Here is a 27359-nt window from a genome sequence, read left to right on the forward strand (position 1 = left end):
GAGATTCTCAGAGGTTTGAAGCACAACAACCTGGGCCCTGAGATGCCACAAATGCCATTTATTTCGCTCAACTTTAACCCTTTCCCTGGTTCCCTTTGGGGCCACATCCAACTCCCAATTCTTCTTAATCCATTTTTCCATTCAGAATAGAAGGAGGAGGGGGGAAAATCTGTCTTTGTGAGGGCCCCCCTCCCTGTCCCCCGCATTGAGGGCTGATGCTCCATTTGGGCTGTTTTGCTTTCCCTTCCATATATAGTATGTTGCTCTGGGCTATTTTTAGCCCCCTTTGGGTGATGTGTGTCCGCGCCTGTGCTTTTCCTTTTCCTTTCTTTCCCCCCTTTTGCTAATTCCTTTGTGACAGGAGAGCCGCTCTGAGTGTATGCGCGCATGCGCGCGGGGGATCTCTGCTCTTTGGCAATGCCCACAAATGGACAGGTGGCAGGATTGGAGCAAGGAGGGGGTTCCTTTTGCTCCTGTCCACCAAGGACGAGGACAACACTGGGGAAAAAAATTCTGCAAGAGATCCCAAAGCCCGGAGGGACTCCAAAGTGCTTCAAACCTAGAACGCTGCACCGAGGAATCCTGTGTTTGTTATTGCTTGGGGTGCTGAGCCTTTGCACGGCCTCACAATGGGATTCCTCGGTGCAAGGACACCTGTACAAAAATCTCTCTAACGTCTCCTTTTCTTTCCACTGGAGCTCTTAAAACCAGCTGTCGCTTCCTTTCCCTTCCGGATCGTCTCCGTTTTGTTCCCTTCTTTGCGATGTTCTCTTGGCATGGAGGGGGTTTCACTGTCCCGGGCCCTGGGGACGGAGGGTGGCTTGCGAGGAGCAGAAAGCCAAAGGGCTGTCTTTATAGTCTGAGGGAAAAGGAAAGGCAGAAGTGGGGAAAGACGAATTTAGCAAGAACAGGGAAGTCTTAGACTGGCATTGTTAAGAGCTGGGCAGGATTCACTGCTTTTGTTGGGCTCTGCTGGGGAAGGACAGCGAACTAAAGAGCTGAAACTGGAAAGAACTTTTTCCATGGGTGGGCGCTCACAAAATGTGGAACACATGGGGCCTGGAGAGGAATAGGTGGCACAGGGGGACCTCCGTTCCTCCCAGTAGTCATGGACAAGGGAAGATGGCATTCCCGAACAAGATGGTGAACCTGCTTTAAGACAAACCAGGAAGGAGGCTGACTCTGCTCCGTAGGGCCCCTCCATTCTTTGCCTTTGCGATTGCCCAACGTCGGGCGTTCCGTTCCTCCATGCCCCTGCCCCAACGCTCCAGGGCCGTTTGACTCTCCCTTAAGCTATGGCCTGCCCCTTCTAGACGCTCTCAGCTTTCCAGAAAGAACATAGACGTTATCCATGCCAAGAAAGAGGTTCTGCTCTGCTTCCACTTTATTTATTTTATTTATTTATTAAATTTATACCCCGCCCCTCTAGACCATGTCTACACTTTGTCTAGCAGCACATTTGACAGGCTGCCTTATCTAACCCACCCACTACTAATGAGGATGCTGACCAACTCCTTCCTTGCTCTTCCTGCAAGCATCAAGGATGGGGGCTGCCTGTCGGTCTAAGCTTGTCCTCTTGCCACTGAGCTACAGCCCTACATGTGCTGATGGAAACGCAGGGAGCAGCCTTATGCTGGCTCAGTCCATTGGCTCCATCAAACCGGCACTGGCTGGCAGCAGCAACAGCTGTCCAGGGTTTCATCCCAAACTGTCCCTAGATTTTGGTCCTGGGGTCTTCTGCATGCAGAACGGGGCCTCTGCCGCTACAAGAAGGTTCTTCTGAATGTGGCTCCAGTCCCCTGGTTCTGAATAAAGAGCAGGTGTAAGTTGGAGTGTGGGAAACCTCTTTTGCTCCCTCTAACCCATTGTTATGAGCACTGACGGACAGCAGTCTCTGGCATTGTGAGGATTAAACATGGCACCTTCCACTTGCAGAGTGCGCTTGCGTTAAAATGCAGGAGGCTTCCTCGTGAGACAAAGTCCTACCAGTGTGTCCTTCTGGCTCAGAGTTGCCTGCCCTGGCTGGCAGTCCTCTCCCAGGCTTCCTGTGGAGGTTCTTCCCCATTCCTCGCTAGAGAGGCTGAGGACTGAAGGGGATTTTCAAAGAGCTTCCACATCTTCCTCTAGGAGGGATGCATTTTAAAAAAACGACTGAAGCACAACAAAGGAGCAGGAATACGGACTTCAGAGTCGTCCCCCCCCCCCCCCGGTTCCCACTGCCTCCCTGTGCCCGATCTTTTCCCCCTTTGCCTCGGACAAGCCGAAGCTTCCGCAGAGAGCGGAGAATAAATGGCTAGCGGAGATGAGGAGGGAGGCTTGAAGAACTCTCTTGCCCACAGTAAATCCTCGCTCTGTGGGGAGGAATCGGGGGGGGGGGAGGTGGGAGCCAGAGGCGGCCCAAGAGAAGGAACGCCGTGTCAGCCCGAAGCCTGAAGGAGGCCCGGCTGGCGCATCGGAACGATCTTTATCTCCTCTTTTGCTCTGATATAAAGCGACCTCCAGGCCGTCCTTCTTGGTGACCAGGCAAACTGCCTCAGAGGGCTCCTCAGGGGGCCATTTCTGGACCAGGATAAAATTCTGCTCTTTTTTCTTTCCTTCCCCCCTTCATCTAAGTAACATAAAATAAACGACCGGGTTTGAGGAGTTAGCAGCCCAAGAAAAGATGCTTGCTCACTCGCTCTCTTTGCCCTCGTCCTCTGGCAGAGATGGGCAGCTTCTGTAGATCTGGGGGAGCCATCTGCCCACCCCCCAAAATCCCTCCCTGGGCTGCATTCTCACAGCTCCTGCCCCATGGCCAAAACTGGGCAGGAAACCAGGGAGGAAAATAGTCCGAAAGAGCTCAAACCACCCCCCCACCCCCATAAACTCATTCTTAAGGGACTTTTCTGGTGAAGCTGAGCAGCAAAACTGAAAACGCCTTGAAAACGAGCCCTTTCTGGTGGTGTTCAAAGAGACTGCAGGTTTGCCACCCCATTTGGCCGGCATGGCAGCAGCACAAATGTAGCCTCTGGTAGATTCGGGCAGGGGAGGGGGCTTAACCACAGCTTCTTGCACTTATCTATGATCCTGTTGTGGGAGGGAGCCTTTACTCAGGCTCTCTCACCAGAATCTGATGCCTCTTGGCCACAACCAATAAATACTTCACCCTCCGTACAGTACTAACGAACTGCTGGACAGCTCAGGGTTTGAGGTCGCTGGCTCTGGAGCCAGAGGTTGGGAGTTCGATTCCCCCCACTGGGCCTCCTTGACAGGGTTTAGACTCAATGGTCCAGAGGGTCCCTCCGTGCTTCACAGTTCTCGGATGACGGTTCATTCTGTTAATCTGCTCTGGTGCAAACATCAGCAAAACCCTTTACGAATGCGGGACCTGAGACCTGCTTTGCTGCTGGGTCAGAACAAAGATCTGCCTCGAACTGGGTGGCCAATTCACTGGGGCTACAGATCGAGGAAGAGGAACGATCATCGAAAGCTCGCTTTATTGTTTCTTTTTTTTTCTCTTAGTGGTCCAATAAAAGTATCGCCTATTCCTGCACTGGTATTGTTTTGAGGACCATCCGATACGGCCTTGTCCTGATTTCTTCCCAATTCGTTGGGGTTTGCCTTGTAACGGGAAGTGACCCAATTTGCACTTGCCAGAAACCAAGAGAGGCCCGGATGCCGTTTTTAACCAAACTATACATTTCCGAACTCGCGGTGCAATTTTCGGGACCGCAAAAATGCGTTTGAAAAAAATATGTACATTTGGGGAAAATAAATAAAGCAATAAATAGATGTACAGAAATAGACTGCCTCTCTTCGCAGAAGCTCCATGAAGCCTAGCACAACTAATAGCAGCAGGTAGACCCTCCCTTTTGGCTATTGGCCTTAAAGCCCTTTGGAAAGCTGCTTCGGCCAGTGGCCATCAACCCATCCAGACAGTAGATTTTCGTAAGCTAGTAGTATGTTGAATGAAGAAGCATTTTGCTTTTGTTACTGCTCCAATCCCTGCCGATCAGCTGCCAATCCCTTTTAATCAGGTGCCCCCCCAAATCTGGTTCTGTATATGAGGAGGTGGGGGGAAATCTTACAGTATGAGGAGGGACAGCTGGGGGGGGAGCCTTAGACTTCTCTCGTTTTCCTTTCTCCAGACTATGCATCGCTTCTGAAAATGGTATCATCCTCACCCTCCATGGTAATGATGCCCAGCATCTAGGATGGCTTTAAAAAGGGATCAGCCAGATCCACTGAGAATAGGGTGACCCGTGGCTGTTAGTCCTAAGGGCTGTGTGTTATTGCCATAGGATTACAGCCAACATGCATCTCTGTATGAGTTGCTGGGGAGTATAATTGGGAGGGTGCTGTTGCTCCCGTGTCTTCCCTCTGGGCTTCCCCAAGGCCTCCGGTTAGTCCCTGTGGGAGCAAAATGCCGGAATAGAGAGGCCTTTTGCTCTGATCCTGGTGCCTCTTCCTGTGGTTTTCTTTTGCCATCTTTCTCCCATTCTCTGAGCTCCTGGGATCGGGCCCGTCCTTGCTTGGTGCTTTCACCCTGCGCTCCCTGCTTCCATCCTCACAGAGGCAAGGGGAGCCTCTGACGCCTTTGGCATATCGGCAGCGGCCTCACTTCCAGTAAAATGACTTTTTCTTCATATTAGGCCAAGGCGAGAGTGCAGAGACATTTATGAAACTTTGTTTAATGTACTGAAAAGCCATTGGCTAGAACATTTAGGAAATTGATTTTCCTGGCATTGATGAACTCTTTTTATTTTACCCCAGTATTAATTACTTTTTTAAAAAACAAATTAATTTAAGAGTCGTAAAACCGCACAAGTGAGCCAAACGTCAGTAGATCATGTTCTGTCCCGTTTCTCCCCCCCCCCGTCGCTGCCACTCAAGGCAGCCGCCCCAGCCCAGCCCCACTGCTAGCGTGAGAGGAAAAGGGGACCCTTTCCCCACTCGACTCACCCATTTCTCTTTCCCTTTCCGTTGCGTTCCCCAGGGGAGGCCTCGTCTCTACGAGACTACGCCGCTACCACCATGAACGAGTTTCTGGGCATGTTTGGCTACGATGACCAGAACATGCGGGACGAGCTGGCTCGCAAGATTAGCTTTGAGAAGCTGAATGCCGCTACCTCAGATACCACCCCAGCCGCCACCGCCGTCGCCGCCACCCTCACCAGCGAGGACGCCATGGCCAAGAGAGCCCGTTTTTCCAAGTACGAGGAGTACATCCGCAAGTTGAAAGCCGGGGAGCAGGTGCCATGGCCTCTCCATCCCTCCAAGGCCGAAGAGCTGGTGACCAGCAAGCTCAGCAAAGAATCCCCCCTCGGGCTGGGCCAGCCGATCCGGTTGCCGGCGCCCGACCTCTCCCTCCTGCCGGAAACAAAGGCCACCATCTTGCCCCTGCCCTCCCCCAGCAGTTCCCAGATGCAAGGGCTGATCAGCCGGGCCTCCAAGTACGACTTCTTCATCCAGAAGCTGAAGACGGGCGAGAGCCTCCGGCCGCAGAATGGCAACACCTACAAGAAGGCCTCCAAGTACGACCTGGAGAACGTCAAGTACTTGCACCTCTTCAAGCCGGGCGAAGGCAGCCCAGACATGGGAGGGGCCATCGCCTTCAAGACAGGCAAAGTGGGCCGCCCGTCCAAGTACGACGTCCGCAACATCCAGAAGCTCACCCCGGTCAAGGCGCCGGCACCCAGCTTGGGGGCCCCCGCCCCACTACCCAGCACCCCCAGCGCCACTCCAGGGGCTGGAGCTGAGCCGGCCGTCTCGCTGTCCTTCAACACTCCAGAGTACCTGAAATCCACATTCTCCAAAACGGACTCCATCACGACCGGAACCGTTTCCACCGTGAAGTAAGTGGATCCCTGTTCAGCACAGCATTTCCCTTCACCAATGGTGGGGACGGAGGGAGCTTCGGAAGGGGGGGAAGGCCTTTCATGGGATGGGAGGGCTAGACATGAGCTCTTCCCTTGTCCTTCTCTAGGCCTCTGCTCCCCTTCTGGAACAAAGAGGGGCAGCTGAGGGCTGGAAGCAACTGTTGGGGGTCGGGCACCTGCTCCTTGGGTCTGGAGTTTTACTGGGACTCTTCACAGGCCCTCTTGCATTTATTGTTCACGGCAGTCCCAGAAACCCAAGGTGTACCCGAGGACCTTGTCCTTCGCAGGGACCACATTTTCAAAGAAATTCTTGCCAACTTGGGTGTCTCGCTGTCCCAGAGCGCTCAAGTCCAGCTGGAGCATAGATGTTAAGGCCGGGAATGGGCCTTTTTTAAGAGCATGGATCCCGGGGTCTCAAGATGCCAAAGGCAATGGCCAGAACTCAGGGACAGGGACATCAAACCTGACGTCATTGGCCTGGTTTGGGCAAGAAGGCTGAGGAGGCAGGAGAAGTCCAGGACTGTCAGCAAGTGGCACTCGGTCGGACTCAGTCATGCCAGTTCAGCCCAATCCTGTCCCAGGAGTGGTGCTCAGAGAATGAATCAGGCAGGAAGAGAGGATTGTAACAACCCAGAGGAATTAACATCACAGGCAAATAACAGCAGCAGCCTCAGCATTGGTGTGCTTTGGCCAGCCCCCCCCCCCAGTGCCCTTCAGTACCATGGTCCCCATCAACAACAGACAGCGTAGTCGGAGTGGAAGGGAGCAGTAGTCCAGCGCGCCATGTGACTGGAGTGCAGTCGCTGCTTTTCTGTGATCTGGAGGCCGACAGGCTTAAAGGTGTCCCCCCCACCCGGATCCACCACGAGCGGCCCCTCTTCCCTGACTGTCAACCCACAGGCCCCCAACATGGCCCTGTTTTATCAGGTCTACGAAGGCTACTCCAAGGCACCTCAGCCAGCCTCTTCCGCCTGGACTTACTCAACTAATGTGGAGGCGGGGACAAGCTGGCTCTTCCTGATGCTGTTCAGGGCATCCCAATGGAAGCAGGGCAGGATCTGAGCAGTAAAGCACCTGCTTCCCCCGTGCAGAAGGGTTCGGCATCTCCTGGTTGGAACAGGGTGGGAGGCAAAAATCATGGAAAGAGTCTCTCTACTGAGTCCCCAGCAAGGCACTGCCAGTCAGAGCGAGCCACGCTTTGTTGGGAGGAGAAATCTCTCAGCCGGGGAGAAGGCGGTTGTGGGCCGACGCACTCGGACGGGGCTTGTGGTGGGGAAGCTCCGAGGTTCTTTCAGGGCTGCCCTTGGGAAGACTTTGAGGCTGAGTTGGTTAATAGCTAGGCAACGGTCCGAACGATGGACGTCAGGACTGGTGTGTCCACCGTGTGTCCACTGATTTTTCCTGTCTGTCTTGGGATGGCGGTGGCAAAGGGGGGGGGTTGCTGTTGCTCCTGGTGACCATGAGGGTCCCGAGCTCAGCCTCACGTTTGCAGCATGGTTTCTTCGGCTTCTCCAGTATTTTCCCTTGTTAAGTAATTGGGGGCGGGGTGTGTGGAGAGGGCTACCAGAAGGGGCTCGAACACTGGGAAAGGTGAAGGGCCAGGACCTAGCCCTCCAGATCATGCTGGACTCACTGCTGGCTAGAGCGAATGCTTTTGCAGATCAGCCACAGAATTACTTTGGGGGGGGGGGGACAGGGGCTGAAGTCTGACTGGATGGATTGGGAGGGTTACGTGGGAGTAGTCATTCCCCAAAAGTTACATTTCCCAACTCTAAATCTGCGGGTCACAAGCCCCCTCCTCCCATGGTGTGACAAGATGGCCGATAGGGCGGAAGCTGCTCCAAGGAATGAAAAATAGTCCTCTCCCCCCCCCCCCCGGGATGCATGGCAGGTGGGTGCTCAGCCCAGCGGCCGGCTCCCTCCGTTACCTGGCCGAGGTGAGTGTCCTATCGCAGGGTGTTCCTCCCAGGCTGCAAATCCACCTGGTTGCCTGCCAGGTTTCTCAGGCAGCCACTTCACCGCACAAGCCAGCTGTGAGACACCTTGAGATTGTTGATTAAAAAAAAAGTCAGGCCGTGAATCAGCTCAGAGTGTGTCAAGGACAGCCAGATGTGGGACTGCCCACACATTTGGCTTGTGTGTGTGTGTGCGCGCGCGTGCGCCTGCATGCGTGTGCTCTTAATCACATTCTTCGCTGAGTTTCCTTCCTGCCTTCCATTCTCTCACGCTCTCTCTTTCCGCCACCGCGGTTGGGGATGAACCTCAGGTGCACTCTCTGCTCTGCCCGCAAGACTTCCTCGGCATGATGGCGGTGGGCAGCCGGGGTGTGTGCGTGCGTGTGTGTGTGTGTGTGTGTGTCGGGCGGGTGGAGGGGAAAGGAGAAAGGCTGCGATGGATGGCTTTTGTGCCGTGCTTCTCCGCGCTTTCTTCTGTGCTGCGAATTTGAGCAAGAATCCCCACGAGGGCTTTGAAGAGCCAAGGACGCCTTGCTCTGGCGGCCGGCCAGCAGGCCGTGGGATGAGCAGGCAGGCAGTGATTTCCTCCGCCAAGAACTGCTGTGGTGTCGTGGTCAGAGGGCGGCGGGATCGGGGGCCGCTTGGGAGGTGGAGACGCCCGAGTCCCCCGCTCAGCCACGAAGCTCACCGCGTGACCTTGGGCCCCGTTGCCTTTTCCTTCTGCTTGACACCCCCCCTCCATAGGCAGCCACCTGGGAGAGATGCAGGCCCCGTGGAGGAAAAGTAGGAGACCAGCGTCACCTAGAAAGGGTCCCGTTTCCCTTCTGCAAGGAAGGCCTCGAAGAGGCGTGAGCAGCGTCTGCCCCGCTTCCTGCCTGCCTGCCCCCAACCCCCTCGATGACCCAGGCATGGGTTGGGTGGGCGGCACTGTCGTCGCCCAGCAGAAATCCCACCTGTCACACACCCTCAGTTCCCCCGTTTGTTCTTCCACCCAACCCAGGATCACTTTCGGTTGTGACATTTATTTTTCAACCCTTTTCCGCTGCCACCAGATGAGTTCACTCCTCACTACATCAAATATGACTCTTAAATCAGTGTTATTCAATAAAACAATGTTTATTTAAGTGTTCATAAGTAAATCATATAAAGTTAATCATGGGTGGTCTTATGTTATTCATTCAATCAACTGTGCTTTGATAACATTTATATTTGCTTATGTATAATCATGTTACTCAAGGTATTTATTCATTTCTTATCTTGTTCCTTATCTCCCTATTCTTCTCTAACACAAGACCGGCCCTAACTTCTTAAACTTCTTTTCTCCATCCCATATCCCTCACTTCATCCCTGACTGTCACTGAAATCCTCTCGAACTGCTCTTTAACTGTCATCCATTCTTCTTATATTTCCTTAGTCCCGCCTTTTCTGTACAGCCAATGGCTCCTGATGGACAGGGGTGGTTACTGACTTGTCCATCACAGGCATCCTTCCAGGAGAGGCTGCCTTAGAAGTGGAGGTTGGGCTCCTCAAGCAGGAAGGGCTTCCCCCACCACCACCCCACCACCACCACATGTCCTCGGGGGACCCCTTTCTGTGGCCGCCCCTCTCTCAGACACGGTGCTCCATGGTGCTGCACCATCAGCCTCGGGTAGCTGTCTCCAAGTGGGCCCTTCTCACCCATGGTTGGGGTGGCAGCTGCCGTTATCCCCAACCAGAATGCTAGCAGGGATGATGGGTGTTGCTGTCCAGCCATCTGGAGGGACCCAGTGAAGGAAGGCCAAGGTCAGGCGCCTCCAGCCGAGAAAGGGCACGGAGCCCCTGTGAGGGCTGCAGAGGAAGGCAAAGGCTGGCGACAGCTCCATCACCAGCTGAGGAAGGGAATGTCTTGAGCCCTGGTTTCATTTACCCTCCCGACAGAAAGCATTCCACTGTGCAAGACGGGAAGCAGGATTGGCCACTGAGGCCAGACTCGGTCCCTTAAGCCTTTGCGTTTGAAGGATCCGTCCCATCTCCGAACCTTTCCTTTATCCACCTTCAGTCGGCTGGCCAGGTTCATTGCGTGTGTCGTCTTGGTGTGTCAGGGGCTGCACATTTCTACAAGTGTCCCGTGGGAGACATGTAGACGCGCCCTTCACCATCCGGGCGGGCTCTCCAGCGGCCAGGGGGCCTTCCCCTGGGAAGACAGGGTTTGTGGGAGGAGGAAGGAACTGGGAAGGAGGCGCTACCTGCCGGCAGTGGGGGCAGCAGCAGCAGCCGCCGCTAGGAAGTAGAAGAAACCCGCTCAGCTCTGGGCCTGCTGTTATCCCTGAATGCAAACTTTTCACAGGAGAGAGAGGAGAGAGAGAGAGAGAAGAGGGGCTCTGGAGTGTATCCTGACACCGCCTTGCGCTAACCATCTCTGCCCTGTGTGTGTTTCTCATTAGGAACGGATTAACCACTGACAAACCAGCTGTCACCGAAGATGTAAATATTTACCAGAAATATATTGCCAGGTAGGCTGATTTCCCCACCCCACCCCTTGGGTTTCTTGGGGGTGGGGTGGAGGGGGCTGCGAGCCAGCGCTGTGCACGGGGAAGGGGTGGGGGTCTCTGTCTGTCTGTCTGTCTGGGTGAAATGTAAAACAACCAGTCATAGCAACTGAGTCTTTCCATTTCTCTCTGACATCCACACTGACCTCCCCGCTGCTGCTGCCACCAGCACCATCCGTCCTGCTCGAATTCCACCCCATCTTTTCCAAAATCTCTCTTTCCCCCCCTCTTCCCCTCCCATTTTGTGGAAGACTGTCTTGACCTTTAGAAGGCATCGGCCCAGTTGCTTTGTGCAGGGAACCCGAACCCTTGCTAGGGTCAAAGAAGGCCCCAGACGCCCCCTCTGGCAACTCCCCTTGAGGTTGGGGGACCCCTCTCTGAGCCAGACCCTGGAGGGGTGCTGCCGGCCAGAGCAGGCAGGACTAGACTAGACAGAGACCTGGCAGGACCACTCTGCATTAGGGCACCCGCTGTGTCCACAGAGGGTCCAAGTTTCAATCCCCCGCGTTTCTATCCGGTACCCTCAAGAGCTGCTGCCAGTCAGAGCAGACAGAACTGGATAGATGGGCCAGTTGTCTGAGTAGGTATAAGATTGCTTCCTGGGTAGGAGGCTTTGGCCTCCGGTTGCCAGGATCCTGCACAAGGAGGATCCTGCAAGCGGTGGTTGCCATTTTCTTGCCATCTGTTGAGCACCCAGGCATGTGACCGAATTGGCAACTGATGGCCAGCACCACCAATAGCCGGCACCACCGAGACCCACCCGTTCCATTCTTTCTGATGGGCCCTGTGTAAATCCAAGAGGATTTTGGTCGGCAGCTCATCAGACAGCCGTGTACGTTCCTGTGAGCTCTCCTACAGGTGTCCTGTGACAGCCTGGAAGGCTCTGCCTTCGACATGTCCTTTGATTCAGCACCCTGGGAGGGGGAAAGGGAGACCGAGAGGGAGCGCCCTGCCAGGCTTTGTTTGCCTCTCCGCCTGGAATGGTCGGTCAACCTTTCTCCTATCTGGACACGTTAGAATGCCTTTGTACATGCAAATTAGCAACGATTTATTTTTCCCCAATGGAGAGATGGCATTGCCAGCATAGTGAAGCTCGAGGGATCATTACCAAGGTCCCTAAGGAGAGTAACTGGTGTGTGTGTGTGTGTGTGTGTGTTGGCAGCAGCATGAACCCCTTGGGAATGATGGTGAGGTCTGGCCTGGCGTTGGCAGCTGCCAGCCAGCCTCCAGCTGCTGATTGGGCTGAGAGGGGGCCCCAGATTCCTAGTGTTAGGAAATTAATTATCTCCACAGGCATTCAGAACTAATTATTGGAACAGGGCTTTTGATATTAAGACAAGGGCCACAGGTTGCATGATTTTGAATAAAGAAGTGTGACTTTTTATTTTATTTTATAATAGTTCTTTTCTGTTCGCCGAAGCACAGGGTGTGGGAGAGGTAGTTGTGAAGGACTGGCAGGAGACGGGTCACGCCTTCTGGGAAGAGTTGTTATTATTTTTTGGACTCAACCAGAGCTACTTTTTTGGACAGCAGAAGCCACCAGCCTGTCCAGCGGCCACACTGATTGGGATAGTATAAGAGTTACAGTTCAGAAAGTAGTATTTCCTGTCTCTGAATAATCCCAACAGCCAACATATTCTCCCACAAGCACCACAATTGGGGCAACTCCCTGATGGGCTGCCATTGAGATGGACCGTCATTGAGTCTGGTTCATGGGGCACAGAAGGCATACGTAGCAAAGTCTAGCATCTCTCTCAGCTTGGAGGTGTATTCGGTTCTGCTCTTTATTATTATTATTATTATTATTATTATTATTATTATTATTATTATTATTATTATTATTATTATTATTATTATTATTATTATTATTATTATTATTATTATTATTATTATTATTATTATTATTATTGCCCCAGCACAGGCATCTTCTGCAAATCTTGCTTCAATACTTATTTCCATTCCTTTCTTCTCTCTTCCTCCATCCCTTGTAATTGAGGTAGTGGGTTGTTGGTTGTTGGGTTGTTTTTGTCTTTCTTTCGCCATTGCGCATATTATCATTACAGAGTAATGATGAGTATGTAAACACTCACTAAGCATGCTGACTTCTGTGTTTATTATTTTTATTAGTATTTATTTATCGGAGTCTCTCTCAGCAGCAGCCCTCGCCACCAGAATGGGATGTAGCAGAGGGCATCTCTTTGAGGCCTGGGCGCACCCATCTGTGCTTGAGTATTACCCCATTTGGGGGTTTTGTCGCTTGTTCTTCCCAGAATAGCACTGTCAGGGTATTTGGGCATGCAAAGCACAGCTGAATTCTGTGTGCCTGCTTTCCAGGCAGCAAAGCAGAGACTGCTGCCATGCAGGCATTTTGCAAGCTGCAAAGCAGAGCTCAGTGACCTACGGCAGTTACTTGGGCTGCAAAGCACAGTTCATTTGCATGCAGCGGCTTCCGAAACCACAAATCAGAATCCTAAGAAATCAGAGACACAGCCAAGCACACCCATAACAGAGCAAGAATAGTGGAATTAGTCCACCCTGAGCACTGTGGAGTGTGGCCTTCATCCACTCTGTCAAAAGCCCCTCTATATACTGGCCACGTTGAGGAGACCTTTGTGATCAAAGAGGGGATTTCTATTCTGGCTGCAGCAGGAAAAAGCTAGTGAGTCATGAATTTTGAATAACCATATTTTATCTTTCTCTTTTTTTAAAAAAGAAAATTCAATTGCCTTATTATCAATATATATCAATATTCTTGATTTTCAAATGGTTGTCAGTCACTCTTGAGTAGGAAACATTTATAAATAAATCCATTGACTTGTGCCTAGGCATGTGGTTTTTCTTCCTTTAATTTTTATTTATTTAATAATGTAGATCCTAGTTCTCTAAATATTGTTCAACAACAGCTTTTATAGCGAGACCCGAATGGCTGAGAGAGCAGACAGTTTTTAAAAAAATCAATAGAACTCATTTCTTTCCGGATAAAAGCCACGAGCTGTCGCCCAAATGCCTTTTGCTTGGGCAGCTCAGCCTTTGAGGGCCTAAGGTGGTGGCTGGGTCCAGCCCCATCCGGGGTCTCTATGGCCTTTGAGACCCCTCACGCCGAGGTCAGTCTGCGTCTTTGCTCCGTGTGGTTCTCTGAGCTGAAGCCGAGGACCTCTTGCAGCGGAAAGAATCTGGGTTCATCTCCAGCCCACTATAGGTGAGGCAGCCCTCGGCTCAGGTTAGGGAGATTTAGCCCTCAGAAGGACTCCAAGATCTCAAGAGGCTTGGTCGGTAGGAACATCGCAAGTGCCTTCATACCCAGCGAGGCGCTTGCCTTGTCTGACCCTACAGCGGCTCTCCGGAGTTCCAGCCAGCCGAGTGACTCAGCCAGCCCGTCCACTGCTGGCGTTACCCAAAGGAAGCTGGGTGTCCTTCATAGGAATGCTAGCCAAGGATCACCCTGCTGAACGTTGACCCTCAGGTGGGTGTGGGTGCAGGTGTGCAGCTGGTAGAGGACGGGAATTTGAGAGACAGGGCCTTGCTCAAAAAACAAAAAAAACACCAAAAAAACCCCCAGTGGCTTCGATGAGAAACCTCTGTGGCCTGGTGTCGCCTTGCTGGCTTGAGGTTCCTCTCTCCTAGGCGAAAGTTTGCTAGGGAGAGAGGTGGAACCGACAGTCAAGATTTCAAAAGCAAACCCATCCCTTACCATACCGGTGATTCAAGTTTGACTCTTGGATTAACCACCTGGATGTGGTTAGACTGCAGGTCCCATCATCCCTGGGCAGCGTAACAAGTGGGGAAGAATGAAGGGAAGCTGCAGCCGAGCATCAGCCCTTTGCCTGCCCTTAATGGGTCCCGTTCCTTTAAAACGAGGCAAAAGCCCCCCCCCCCCGAGGAAGGAACTGTGAAGGGAATTGGCTGCTACCGTGTGCTTGTGTTGATCCTCTGCCCTCACACACACACATACACACATACACCCCAACACACACACACCTTCCACCTCCAAATCGGTGCCATTGCTGTGGAGTTTTAGCTCCGGGTGGCAAAGGTGGGCGCACAGCACACGGGCAGGGCAACCCAGCTGGCCACGTGCGCCCGTCCCTCCGCTCCCACATGCCTCTCCAGAGAGGTTTATGCCAGTTTGCACTTGTAAGGAAACCCTAAACCTCACCACCCATCCGATCTCTGCAGAGGGTGGGTTTTGGTGTCATTCTTTTTTTTTTTTAAATCTCATTTCCAAAGTTTGCAGCGTAAACACTCGGAAGTGCTTGGCACAAACCATCCCGAACAATGGATTTAATTGTGTGCCTTGGCCGCCGGTGTGCCTTGGAGTACCCAAGAGATGGTATTTTGCATCCTTGTAAATGAGGAAGGGCGGGGGTTTTAAGGGAGGGGGGCAGTGGTGTGCGAGATGAGCAGGTGTGCCTGCCCGCACGTGTCGGTAAGTGTGCAGTGTGTGTAAGCTTTGTTGTTTTGAGCAGCTAAACAGATGCTGCCCTTTAAAAATTAATAAGTTTGAACTGTTTCAAGTGTCAGGAAAAGCAGAGAGAAAAAGGAGAGGAGGGGGAGAGAGAAGACCCTCTGGAAACCTATTAACGAAGGGGGTGGGTGGGTCGGAGGAGGTTCCGCTGCCCTCCTCCCTTGGGGCCTGAGGCCTCCTCCTAGCGCCGCCGCTGCTGCCATGGATGCGGCCCCTTCCTTTGTGGCATGAAATGGCAGGCCGTTCTTTGCTGCCAAATTAGGGGGCGAGGCACTCTTGTCCGGCCTGCCAGCCTCTCTGCTCCAGCCAACGGGCTGGGCTGTCCCTTGTTCGGTCCAGGAAGAATGTCGCCTGACTATCCTGCCACTCGCGTATGCGAAAGGACCTTTTCTCGTGCCGTGGGCTGGGCGGGCATCTCTGCCCCGGATTGTTTAGTGCCACCAACAGGCATTTGGGGGCCAGCGCTGTCTCTCTTCACGCCTTGCTCAGTTGCTTAGCCCTGGGCCTTGTTCTGTGTTAGTGTCTTTGCGCTAACTCTCTTGCTGCATGGCTGGTCTCAGAGCAAAGGGGGAAAGATGCTCGCCACACAGTAGTCACGGCAGGCCTCGATGTCAAGTCGAGAGGAAAAATGGGTGGTCCCCTTAGGATCCCTCCGGAGTAAGGCAAAGGGTCTGTGTTTTGCTGGAAGGAGAACATGCTGGAGGACAGGAAAGCGACCAAGCTATGGGAGCAAGATGGAGAAGCTAGGAATACAAAGGTCATTCCTAGCTTTTATTGCATTTCTAGCAGGGGTGAGTGAAAAGCGTGTGTCTCCAGATATGGCTGGACTGCAGATCCTGGCAGGGTTTGGGATCCGCTCTTCTGCCAAGGGCTGCAGGAGATTTCAACCGAATGACCGTTGGAATCTGAAGAAATAAACCCATACGTTGAACATCTCTTTGTTCTTCCTCCAAAAGCAATGTGATCCAAAGGGAATCAAAACATTGCCACTGATTAAACCTTGGTTTAAAATGAGTTTGAGACCATCCTTGCCACCTTTCCCCCAAGACTGGTTGGATGGAGCTCAGGTGCGTCGCTTGGCTTAAAGCCAGTTCCATCCATGAAACAGAAACTGGGTTTTTGGTGTTAGGGTGGCCGTGGGCTTTCTGTGTCCCTCCAGACTCTCTTGTTCCTGATTGGAATATTTCACCCTACTTCCAAAGGTGAGGTTTTTCTGGTTTACTTTTTGGTTTGCTACATACACAAGACGCATTTATTTTCCTGCTGCTGCAGCTCAGGTTTCTTAAGTCACCTGCTCTGGTGGAGTCTTGATTTCCAGCAGCACTTTTTCCTCTTCCATTCCCTCCCCTGGGAGAGGGGCATGCCTTCTGGTGACATCTGCTCTCATGGTGAATGCGAGACAAAGAGGCAGTTAAATTTTTTAGCAATGCCTATCTCCTCTGTCTGACACACACACACACACACACACACGCTTTCCATCTCCTGGAAACCTGGCGGTTGGTGCCGTGGACCTCCTCTTCCTTGGGTGCTTCCCACTGTCTCTCCTGCGCCCCTTCTTTAGGCCCAAACTCTCACTTCCACCTTACCTTTATGGTTCTGCTTTGATGCCATCTCCCACAGGGCTCTGGGAAGGTAGGCAGCGGCATTGCCTGGCATTTGGAGCCTTGAAGCAGATGGCACTTTGGTTCTGAATGTTTCCCCCTCAGAGTCCCTTTTCAAATGTCTTCCATCACTTCAGAATTATGAAGCAATATGCTCCTTGAAAATCATGCGCCTGATGGCTGGCTTTTCCAAGCTCAGCTGTATCCTGGTTGTACCTTCTGCCCTTCCAGGGGTGGCTGGTGGACTGCAGTGAGTCAAGATCCTTTTTCGTCGTCTCGCCTCTGTCTCATCTGAGTCTCTTTTGCCCCTGTCCTCAGCACTGGTAAAATCTGTTGGGTTGCTTTGTTACTTATTTTTCCAACCCTACGTATGTTTCGTCCCATGCCGCATCCGCTTCTAAAATTTCCTTTAGTCCGCACAAACTTTTCTAGCCATTCTAGCCTTTTCCAAACCAACCTGTCTGTGTCCGCCCAAGATGCCCATGTGGACAAGGGGTCTCCCCTGGCAGAAGGCCTTGGAAGTGTTGTTGTCACCAGCTTTGAGGACGTTCTCTTACTGTGCACATCACTGTGCCCATTTTAACTGGAAAACGACAAAATTCAGGAAAGAGCACGTGCTGATGTGGAGTTGTGTTTCAGTTTGTGCGTCGGTCTCTGCAATGTTTCCTTAGAGAATGTGTAGGCTTTGAAGAATCTAGTTTTTTAAAAATAACATGCCAAATAACCCTAGCTTCCAATAGGGCTTTTTTTGTACAGGAAGCCATGTGGAATTTACCAACTCTGCCCTTAGTGTGGAATTTAGGATAGCTAGTCTTAGTTTATGAACAGAGTCTTTGGGGATTTAGAAGTCCAACAAAGTAACTTTTCCATGCTCTGCACGAAGGCACCTGAGCCTGGCTTGAAACAAACGTATGTCTAATTAGGAAAACAGGGGCTGGGGGGAAAGACCTTTGCACCAACATGCCTCCTTTCCTTCACAGTTTCTCTTTCTTTCTCCATCTCTTTTTCAGGTTTTCTGGAAGCCAGCACTGCGGTCACATACACTGTGCGTACCAGTACCGCGAGCATTATCACTGCCTTGATCCAGAGTGTAACTATCAGGTAAAAAAAAATGAGCCATACAAAAAAGAAACACGTGGGGAGGGCAGGGAGGGCCATCCGTCCCCCCGAATCTCTTGCTAAAAGGGTCTAAAACAACCCGGCACAGTCTGATACTCAGAAGAGCCATGCCCAAGAAGGGGAGGCCGCCAAGAGTTAAAGTGAACTGGTTGTCTGGCTTGGTAATGGCATAGAGACCCACCCACTCACCCAAGCTGGAATTGGCTTCCTCTTTGGGGGTGGCGTGGGATGATAAGACCCCAAATCGCCCAGCAAGTACAGCCACTGCCCATTCCGGGGACCATGGTCAAAACATGGAAATGTTCCAAGCAGGGCAATAACTCATAGAATACATCCGTACTTGGCCTACGGGCCATGCACTTTCAGTTTAAATTTCCTGCCAGTAACGAGACGGGGAAAACCTTGAAGCCAATGGTCAAGCCCTGGCGGGGTGGGCCTTGGTGGAGAGTGGCGGATTCTGGGAAGGGACCTCTGCCCATCTCGGCCTGTCTGTTAAGTATATCCTGAAAATTTAATCCGGTTAAAAGAACAGCAGGAAGAGGTTCTTTCTTTTTCTGTCCAAGACCCTGAAGTGAGGGTCTTGGACAGAGTCAGTTCTAGCTTACTAGAAGCTAAGGTTTCTCATCCCAGGAATAGGGTTTGGTCTTTTCCGAAGCGTAAAAAGATCAGCTCTTTTTTTAAAAAAAATCACTGTCGACGTTAGGGGAACAAACAAACAGGGTGGTGGTTGTTGTGGTTGTTGTTTTGGAAGACAGCCTTGTGTGTTGTGCAAAAATACCTTGTACTGTTTGTGTGCAAACTTAAAGCTTTTGTACAAAATGCAAAGTTTTGCACAAAAGCGAATTTTCGTGAATTTTACAAATAATAATAATAAATTCTGAAAATGCCAAAAGGACATGAAAACTCTCTTAAACTCACCCAACTGAGGGGGGAGCCTTTTTATGGTCATCTTCTTACATGTGAGAGTAGCAGCTGTGAAATCCACCCCTACTCTGGAGAACATTTGTCCGTCAAAGTAAACCGTGCAGGACTTTGATGGGCCAACCGTTAGACAGTCCATGTCTGGCAACACACAAGCACACACACCCCGCTTGTGACTCCACCTGCTGCAAAAAATGAAGATGATTTTGAGAGGCGCTTGTTCTGTGACGCACCCTCCTCTCGAAGGGCCTCTTGCTAAGGTTTTCGGGCAGGCTCAGGGCAGTCGTCTGCAAGGTGTGGAAAATGCAGGAACACTCCTCCTGCATGGGATGGCAGTCGTGCCTCTGACCCCCGATAACCAGTCGTATGAATTGGCCTGTGGTCTTCATGTGCTGTGCGGGGATTGCAACAGATCTTTCTCTGTGTACGTGTGTCTGAGAGAGAAAGAGAGTATTGTGAGGCCTTTGCCTTAGCACCACTCTGCAGGCTAGCACCCCACTGGGGTGAGGGCAATCTCGCCCTACACGCAGGGAGAATCTGCTTCCCACGAGGGCACAGAGAACTGGAAACCTTAAGCCAGGGGCTGCCATTTGAAAGGCCCCTGTCCCCCCCCCCCCCCACATACATGCTGATCCTACTCCTCTTCAGCCTAACTAGCTGAGGGATGTTCGCTGGACAAGCACCCAGGAAGAGAAGCCAGCCTTGCAGCACGGCTTGGGAGCGAGCAAGCGAGCGGGTGGGTGCTGGCGAGGGGGGGGCACGTGAAGGAGGATGGCCGTGCCAAGGCAGGCGCAAGGAGCACAGGCCAGTTTGCAGTTGCCGGGAGAGCTGCCAGAGCAGGATGGTCAAGCCAGTTCCTGGTCACATGCTGTGTTTGTTTACCCTGCGCTCAAGTCCGGGAAAGTGTGACTCTCCGGCTGTTCTTGTGGTTTGGGCCTCGGAGCCTTGGAGGAGACGTGGGGAATCCTAGGAACGGCGGCGGCTCCAGCACCTGCCAACTCCGGGAGGCTGCAGGAGCAGCAGAGAAAGCGGGTTCAGCACTGCCAGTCCTGGCAGGCTGCGGGTTTCTCTCCGTCGGATCAGGGCAGTGGGCGATTGACCCTTTGGCACCCGTGGGGAGGCACCACTCTGGGGAGGCAGCTCATTGCCAGGCAGGCGTCTTGCAAAACAGAGGACAGACCTCTCACCACAGGCCTCCATGAGTGGTCCGACCAGCAAGGGGAGGGCCTGATCCCAAGAGGTGGAAAGATTCAGGCTGATTTTTATAAACGCTGACATAAGGTGTGGCCTCTGTGTGTGTGTGTGTGTGCCATGTGTGTGTGTGCAGGCGCGCATCCCCTAAAAAGCATTTGCAAATGACTGGAGGCGGGCAACAGGTATTCCTATGGTAGCAATATCTTAGGGAAATCCACCTGTGGGTCTGTTTTGGCCCTCCTGTGTAAATCCCCAAGGAAGAGGAAGAGGCCAGGGTGTCTCTTTTATCTGGAAGGAAAAGAAGTCAGAGGTGTTTTGTGTTTTGGGCAGAACCCCCTCTTCTCTGCACCCAAACAGGTTGTCTGAAGGCACAGGTCTTCTTGCAGGCACAGCCAAGAACGGTGATTCCCCTCTCTTACAAGTCCACTGATAACGGATCTGTTCTTCCATTTACCATTTTGGAAATGTCAGAGCAAGCCTTACCTTGGCTAGATCTTAAGCCTGGCTTAAAAGCTGCTCTCTTTTGCTCCAGCCGCCACCCTCGTTCAGTTGCTCAGGAACAGCAGCCGTGCTTGTTAGCAGACCTTTATGGCTTCCTTAAATAGCTCAGCAACGGTTGGGTTGCTGAGGCCAGACAGTGCCCCGTCCTGCCCGCTGCTCGCACCCCTCATCCTTTCATTCTCCCTCTCCCCACCAGAGATTCACAAGTAAGCAAGATGTGATCCGGCATTACAACATGCACAAGAAGCGCGACAATTCCCTTCAGCATGGCTTCATGCGTTTCAGCCCTCTGGACGACTGCAGTGTTTACTATCACGGCTGCCACCTGAACGGGAAAAGCACACACTACCACTGCATGCAGGTAATGGTGCTGAGCGGCTTGCCCCCTTGCCCATGGCTGGCCGAAGCGGGGGGTGGGGGGGCTTGGAGACACTTCAGTGGAGCCACCTTGACCTGCGAGGAGTGGCATGGCCTGCAGCTAGCCGAGGAAGGGGCAAAGTAAGGACAGGAGGGGAGCTTCAGGAAGGAAAGGCCATCTTGAAGAATGTTCAGGTCTCAGCATCTTCAGCACAGCCCTGCAGAGTAGACATGTGGGGAGAAATTATAACGGGATGCAAGCATTGAGGTTGTGAGAGGATGCTCATGCAGCAAGAGCCGGTAGATACCAGAGGCACATGGAGGGGCAAGGACCCCAAAGGGGCCGTCTTTGGGATGAGCACCAAGGACAGAACATCCACTCAGGCAGGAATGAAACGAAGCTGGGATTTGTCAATGGCTCGTGCCTTTTGGAGTGAAATGTTCCTTTCTCTTGAGCGGAGACCTTTAAGAAATTCAACACCAAGCATGTAGGTCTTCCCTGCTCCTTGGTAAGCAACACAGAACAGACCCAGACCTCTTCCTAGGTGTAGACAATGGAGCATGATCTGGAAGGGAGAGCTGTTGTTTGTCCTTTCATCCCCACCCCACTCCACCCAGCCCACAGCGTCAACACGCACCGCGACTCCTCTGGGCAGCTCCTTTGGGGGAGATCCAGAAGGGCCCACCTCTGGCCCCCTCTCTCCAGGGTGCCCCTTCCTCAAGCCAGGCTGTCAGAACTGCCCGGCTTTCAGTTGACAGACAACAGAGGATCACCTCCCGATGCATTGGCTGCCCTTTAGCTTCAGGTTTGTCCCTTTGTGAAATATTGATAGCAGCCCAGTATCAAAAGAATGAAAGAAAGAAAGAAAGAAAGAAAGAAAGAAAGAAAAGAAAGAAAGAAAGAAAGAAAGAAAGAAAGAAAGAAAGAAAGAAAGAAAGAAAGAGGCTCTCTGCCCCCCTTCCTTCTGCCGCCCCCCCCCACCTAAGATTATGAGGATTATCCAGTGGGAAATTCCAATAGCCAATCATTTAGGAGGGGGCTCTTGAAACGCCCAAGAGGCTAGGCTGGCTTTCTTTGGGCAAAGGCTATCAGGAATGCCGTCCGTTAGCCGGGCCGTTGCTCTGAAGGCTGCTGTAGCCATGGAGCTGAGTCCTTGGTATGGAGGGGGACTGCCGGATGCCACAAGACTGCCATTTGCATCGGTTGATGACTTCTGGGAAGACTCTTCCTCTCCAATCTCCCTTGAATGGCTTAGATCTCTCGGTGGGAGGACAGGCTGACTTCCTTTATCCTCCCATTTTCAGCAGAACATGTGTTTTTCCCAAAGCTTGGATGGATACCTGTGGAACCTTCTAGGGTCCCTCACAAAGAAGCTTGGTGGTGGCAGGCGAGCTTCTCTTCTGGCCCTCAAGGCCATCAATCCCCCCCCCCCCAGCAGTTCACAGTCTTAGGCCAACATTGGATCTGTTCCGTGGTTTGCTCTCAGCAGGTGCAGCGGAAGACAAGGAGCACCCCCCCCCCCAAAAAAGCCCACAGGCCAATATCTCACGTCAGCTTGGGCACATCAGTCAAACAGGGTCCTCTGTGTCGTGACAGGTGCACTGGCAAGGGGGAAAGCTCCTTCCAAAGGCAAAGAAACTTTGAGAAATGTTTCCAAAGCCAATGCCCATGTTAAGAAGAAAGGGGTCGGAGCCTCCCGGATTCCCAATGAGAACAAATATCTCTTAAACGGCACTATTTGTGCCACCGGCCTCGTGAGAGCCCTCAAACCGCCCCCCCAATGTCCATAATTGGCATGGACAAAATTCAGTTAGTTGTTTATATAAATGGACATTTTTCTGCTTTAACACAAAGAGCCCGGTTGCAAATTATTCACAGGGAGTTTTTGTTTAATTTTTTTTTCTTTTAACACCACACAGGGCCTGTCTTCTGTCAAGGTGTCAGGGTGGGAAGAGGCCCTTGTTCTATTGGGAAAAAGCTTCAGATCCCTCCCTGCCGCTTTTCGTCCCCACCCCACCCCTTCTCCCCATTTCTGGGTGTTTGTCAGATGTTTTGATCTGGCCTCTCTGAATCAGCCCAAGTTGAACGGGGAGCGGAGGAGGTGGGGAGCAGAGGGGCGTGGGAGCGATGTTTTAGTTTGCTTCACTTCTGAGATGGTGCAGGCATTGGCACACGATGCGCAGGAGGAGGTGGGAAGGCAAGAAGCGCTCCCGGCGGGCATGACGGCGTTGTCAGATTTCCACTGGAATTTTACTCAATATGGCAAATTCGCTCACTTTGCCCGGGAACAGTGACGGGGAGCTGGGAGGGGAGGCAGGTCTTCAGCATTCCACCTCCGTCAAGCCATAGGAGTACAGGCTTAAAATAAAGCAAGTGACGACATGGAGGCGGGGAAGCGGGCATTTGTTTCCCCAACCTATTTGTTCAGGTGGCCCCAATGCCTGTGGCCCCCGAGCAGGAGGAACCAGGCGAGGTGAGAACTTCTCTACGACCTTCCCCTGTTCCACAGGACCCTTCAAATGGCACCAGTCCCTGTTCAGACCTTCCATTCTGTCCGTGGCTTGTGTGGGTTACCCAGCTGGGCTACCCGCTTCGGTCCCGTCGATCACGAGGGATCGGACAGATCCCATGGTTCATAGCCTGGCCTGTCAACATCTCTCCTTTGAGCAAAGGATCCATATTTTTAGATCTGTCCCTTCTGGTTTCCGCACAGAATTTGTATCAGATGTTTTTGCACTTTGGGGGAAAGAGCTATAGTTCTGTGAGGAGCTGTCACCTTTGAACGCAGAAGGTCTTGGGTTCAATTGCCCGCATTTCCAATTCACAAAGCTCTTGAGCCGCTGGTGATGGGAACGACTTTCTCTGCTTAGGACCCTGGAGAGCAGCTGTCAGTCTGAATGCTCAATGGACAAACTATGTCGCCTGCAAAAAGTCAGCTTCCCGGTCCTCCTTCCTGCGTTTCTGTCTCTGTCACGGTGGGGAACCTTGGGCTCTCCTCATGTTGCTGGACTACAACTCCCATAATCCCTTGCTGTCCCCCCCTGCTGGGTGGCGCTGATGGGAGCTATAAAGGCAAAGAGAGTTGGGGCCCAGAGGTCCCTCGCCCCTCACCTTCTAGACCCAAAGCAGATCCCTTTGCCAGGTAGTGGAATTTCAGGTGGTAGCATTGTTCCCGACGCATCACAGTCCAAGTGATTCCTCCCTTCTCCTCTCGGGTCAGCTGATGTCACTCTTTCTCCCGTTTACTCCCCCCCCCACATCTTTTCCATCAGGTGGGCTGTAACAAAGTCTATACAAGCACTTCCGACGTAATGACCCATGAAAACTTCCACAAGAAGAACACGCAACTCATCAACGATGGGTTCCAGCGGTTCCGGGCCACCGAAGACTGCGGCACTGTGGACTGCCAGTTCTACGGGCAGAAGACCACTCACTTCCATTGCAGGTGAGCTCCAGGCCAAACCAAAAGAGCCAGGATCAGGCAGGTCCCTCCGTTCGCAGAGTTCACCTTACGATCCCCCAGCAGGGGCTGGGGAGGACGTAGAAAGCGAAAACCATGTTCAAAGCCACTGGGATTTCAGACAAACATTTGCCCTTTTTCAATCCACGCACAGCCGCTGGATCACCCACAGCTAACTGGGTGGACTTGAGTCCACTGAGAACTTGGCGAGTTCACAGTTGTCATCTTTATCAATTGATTCTCTGGCCTGCATGCAGCAGAAAGGACATGTGACTTAACCCAGGATTTCCCCTAGACTGCACTTTCTCCTCTGAGAATGGTCAGACGGGAATGTATTCCTAGAGGAGACCGATTCCTGTTACGTTCCCGGGAGAACTGGGGAACTCCCCTGTCTGAAAAGCCAGAGAGCCACCGCCATTCAAGGTGGAACCGCCCTGCGTGTCATCTGCGCTGGGTGGCTGTAGGAGAAACCTGGAAGGGCAAGGCGGACGCAGGGAATACGGAGCGATGGAGACCCACGGTCCATCTCAGACGGCTAAGGAGCGATGGAGCGGATCTCGCTGTCCCCCCCCCCGGGGAGGCTGTGGGGGCGCGCTGGGTCATTGCATGTCTTGGATCGCCGCTCCCCGTTCCCCTTGGCTGGGACTGGAGGTGGGGGACCCCAGCCCCAGTTCTTGGCCTGATGGCCCCTTTCTCCCCTCTCTCTCCCGCAGGCGGCCCGGCTGCACCTTCACCTTCAAGAACAAGTGCGACATCGAGAAGCACAAGAGCTACCACATCAAGGACGACGCCTACGCCAAGGACGGCTTCAAGAAGTTCTACAAGTACGAGGAGTGCAAGTATGAGGGGTGTGTCTACAGCAAGGCCACCAATCACTTCCACTGCATCCGGCCCGGATGCGGCTTCACCTTCACCTCCACCAGCCAGATGACCTCCCACAAGCGCAAGCACGAGCGCCGGCACATCCGCAGCTCGGGCGTCCTGGGCCTGGGGGGCCCGTCGCTCCTGGGGGCCAAGGAGAATGACCAGGAGGAATCCAGCAACGACGACCTCATTGACTTCTCGGCCATAAGCTCCAAGAACTCCAGCCTGAGTGCCTCCCCGACCAGTCAGCAGTCTTCCGCCTCCTTGATCGTCCCCGGGGCAGCCCCCTCCTCGGCGGCGGCGGAGCTCGCCCCCTCGCAGGCCTCCAGCAAGCCCATCCATGGCATGCCGCCAGCTTCCAAAATCCCCGGCCTGCTCTCCCAGGCGCTCCCGAGCAATATCCCCTTGGCCCTGGCCCTCTCCAACGCAGCACTTCCCGGAGCGGCCGGCTCTTACTTCCCCATCCTCCCCAACCGGGTCTCCACCCCGCTCCCGGCCAGCTCCACCAGCTTGATCGCCGCCAATGCTTCCAGCACCAACCCAGTGCCCTCTGCCAGCTCCCCTTCCCCGGCCGTCTCCGGTCCCGGCGAGGCAGGGGCCACCACGTCTTCTCCGACTCCAGCGGCGTCCATCATGGAACGGATCTCGGCCAGCAAAGGCTTGATTTCCCCTATGATGGCCAGGTTGGCGGCAGCAGCACTTAAGCCCTCCGTGGCTGTGGAAGCAGGTGAGGTCCTCCGCTCTCCTCCTGGTCTTGGGGTGCCTGGACTGGAAGGGTCTTGGTCCCATTGGGATCTGGAAGTTGAAAGCACAGGGAAGGACGGGAGGCCCGGCTCGAGGAAATGCTTGATTGTATTGGAGAAGCAGAGGAACGAAACACAGCGGGTGGGGCTGAGGTTCTCCCTTCCATGGACAGAAGGCACTGGGCCCAGGTTGTTTTGGGGGGAGGGCGATTCCTGGTGAGCCCCCCAGCTTCCCCCATCCAAGTAGAACCTTCAGATCCAGAGCTTAGCATTTTTAGGGGAGGGGAGGAGGCTGCGTGGGGGGTGTGTCCCTTTTCTCTAGTCCAGTTTTCCAAGAACCCCAAACCTGGATCCAGCTCGTGGCGGCTGAAGGCTTCTGTTTGGAATGTGGTTGGACGGGAGAAAAACCAGAACCTATTTTGGATTTTGGGAATTTCAGGGAAACAGGGAGGGGGAAAGGACTCTTTGTTCTTTTACTGGCCGTCCAGATCAACAAGCCAGATAGAAAGCAGGTTTGGTTTTGAAACACGCACGCACACCGAGTCCTTCCCAACCCACGGTTGTCTTCCCTCCCAGCCTCTCAAACCAGCTGCAAGGTTCTCCTTCTTTAATTAGGCCGTAAAGGATGGGTGAGAAGAGAACGAGAGAGAGAGAGAGAGAGACGGGAACACAAACCTGTCCTGAGAGGAGGCTAGAGCTGAACAGGGGAGCCACCCAGCCGTTTTCAACCCATCTTGGATTCCCGAAATCCAAGTCTTAAGCTGACCGCACGAACAAGCTATTCCCATTAGGGCAATCGTGCAGGTGATCTTGCAACCCTACTGCCCAGAGTCAGTCTGCTAGCCCGTCCGTCAGTACCAGGGGATTTTCTTTAGCCCTTTAGAAGGTGCTGATGGACGACTGTTTGCAGGTGGTGAAATGACGAGTTTGGTCGTATAGGGAAAACCCACAAAGCTGCGCTGCAGAGGCTGTGATTAAGTTCTTCTGGAGAGGCCACGAGCCTCAACAAGGAAGACTGAGTGAGGGTTGCTTCTTTCTTCTGGTGAGCAGCGCCCGAGGGCTCCCTGGTTTCCCTTTCTCCCGTCACTCCTGGGGCAGGTAGGAGAGGTTCCCCCGGAATCTCCATGGGACACATTGACCCAGCTAGATGGAAAAAGTGGGCCGTTCTCCTTTATCCACCACAAGAATCAAGGAGGAGGAGGATTTCCAGAGTCTGATCACTTAGTCGGAACATATTAAAGCTGTTCCTGCTATAAGACCCGTGTGGAGTTTCTGACGGCTTTCCTCACCCCCTAGCAAGCAGAGGGCGATGGCTCGGAGGAGACCGGCGTAGCTGCCAGGCTGAAGCTCAGGGTGGTTTTCCCCTTGCCATTTTTATTCTGAATGCTGTGCGGAAGCAGCTCAGTCGACCGCATCGCTGGCCCACACTGATGAGGCCTCCCAGCCTTTCCACCGAGCTCTCTTTCCATTGCGAACGTCCTCCTGGAGGGAACAGAATTTCACTCGTGGGGTGTTGTTGGTCTTCCTCCAGCGTTCTTGTCCGCGCAATCCTCCATGAGTCATCTCATTGATTACCGGCCGCTTTAGACGGCTCACCCTTGGCTAGAGAGGGATTGGGCGCCAGGCAGAGAGGAGCGGATCGGGCCGATCTCTCGCCCCCTCCGGTTGCCTTCGTCATTCATGGCTGCCCGGAAGAACTCCACATGGACGGCCTTCCCTCCTTCCAAGTCCCACCGAAGGGCAAAGGGCTCGGCAGAGGAGAGGGGAGAACCACTGCAAACGTTTTCAGGGG

The 27359-nt window shown here is 53.1% G+C and overlaps 1 protein-coding gene across 6 annotated transcripts in view; it reads left to right on the forward strand.

Annotated features, from left to right (window-relative positions):
* The window catches only part of CASZ1 (castor zinc finger 1), a 108244-nt gene that overhangs the window by 61898 nt on the left and 18987 nt on the right, over positions 1-27359 (forward strand). For 5 of the 6 annotated variants that reach the window (XM_078379212.1, XM_072977541.2, XM_072977540.2 and 2 more), the window contains exons 3-8: positions 4976-5834; positions 10237-10305; positions 17418-17508; positions 20339-20503; positions 23773-23945; positions 24674-25551. In XM_078379212.1, the coding sequence (XP_078235338.1) occupies positions 4976-5834; positions 10237-10305; positions 17418-17508; positions 20339-20503; positions 23773-23945; positions 24674-25551 (2235 nt within the window). The remainder of the gene's footprint in view (positions 1-4975; positions 5835-10236; positions 10306-17417; positions 17509-20338; positions 20504-23772; positions 23946-24673; positions 25552-27359) is intronic. The other variant, XM_072977538.2, reaches the window with a different exon arrangement.

This window comes from Pogona vitticeps, chromosome 7 (genome assembly GCF_051106095.1).
Source record: "Pogona vitticeps strain Pit_001003342236 chromosome 7, PviZW2.1, whole genome shotgun sequence".
In the NCBI taxonomy this organism is placed as follows: domain Eukaryota; kingdom Metazoa; phylum Chordata; class Lepidosauria; order Squamata; family Agamidae; genus Pogona; species Pogona vitticeps.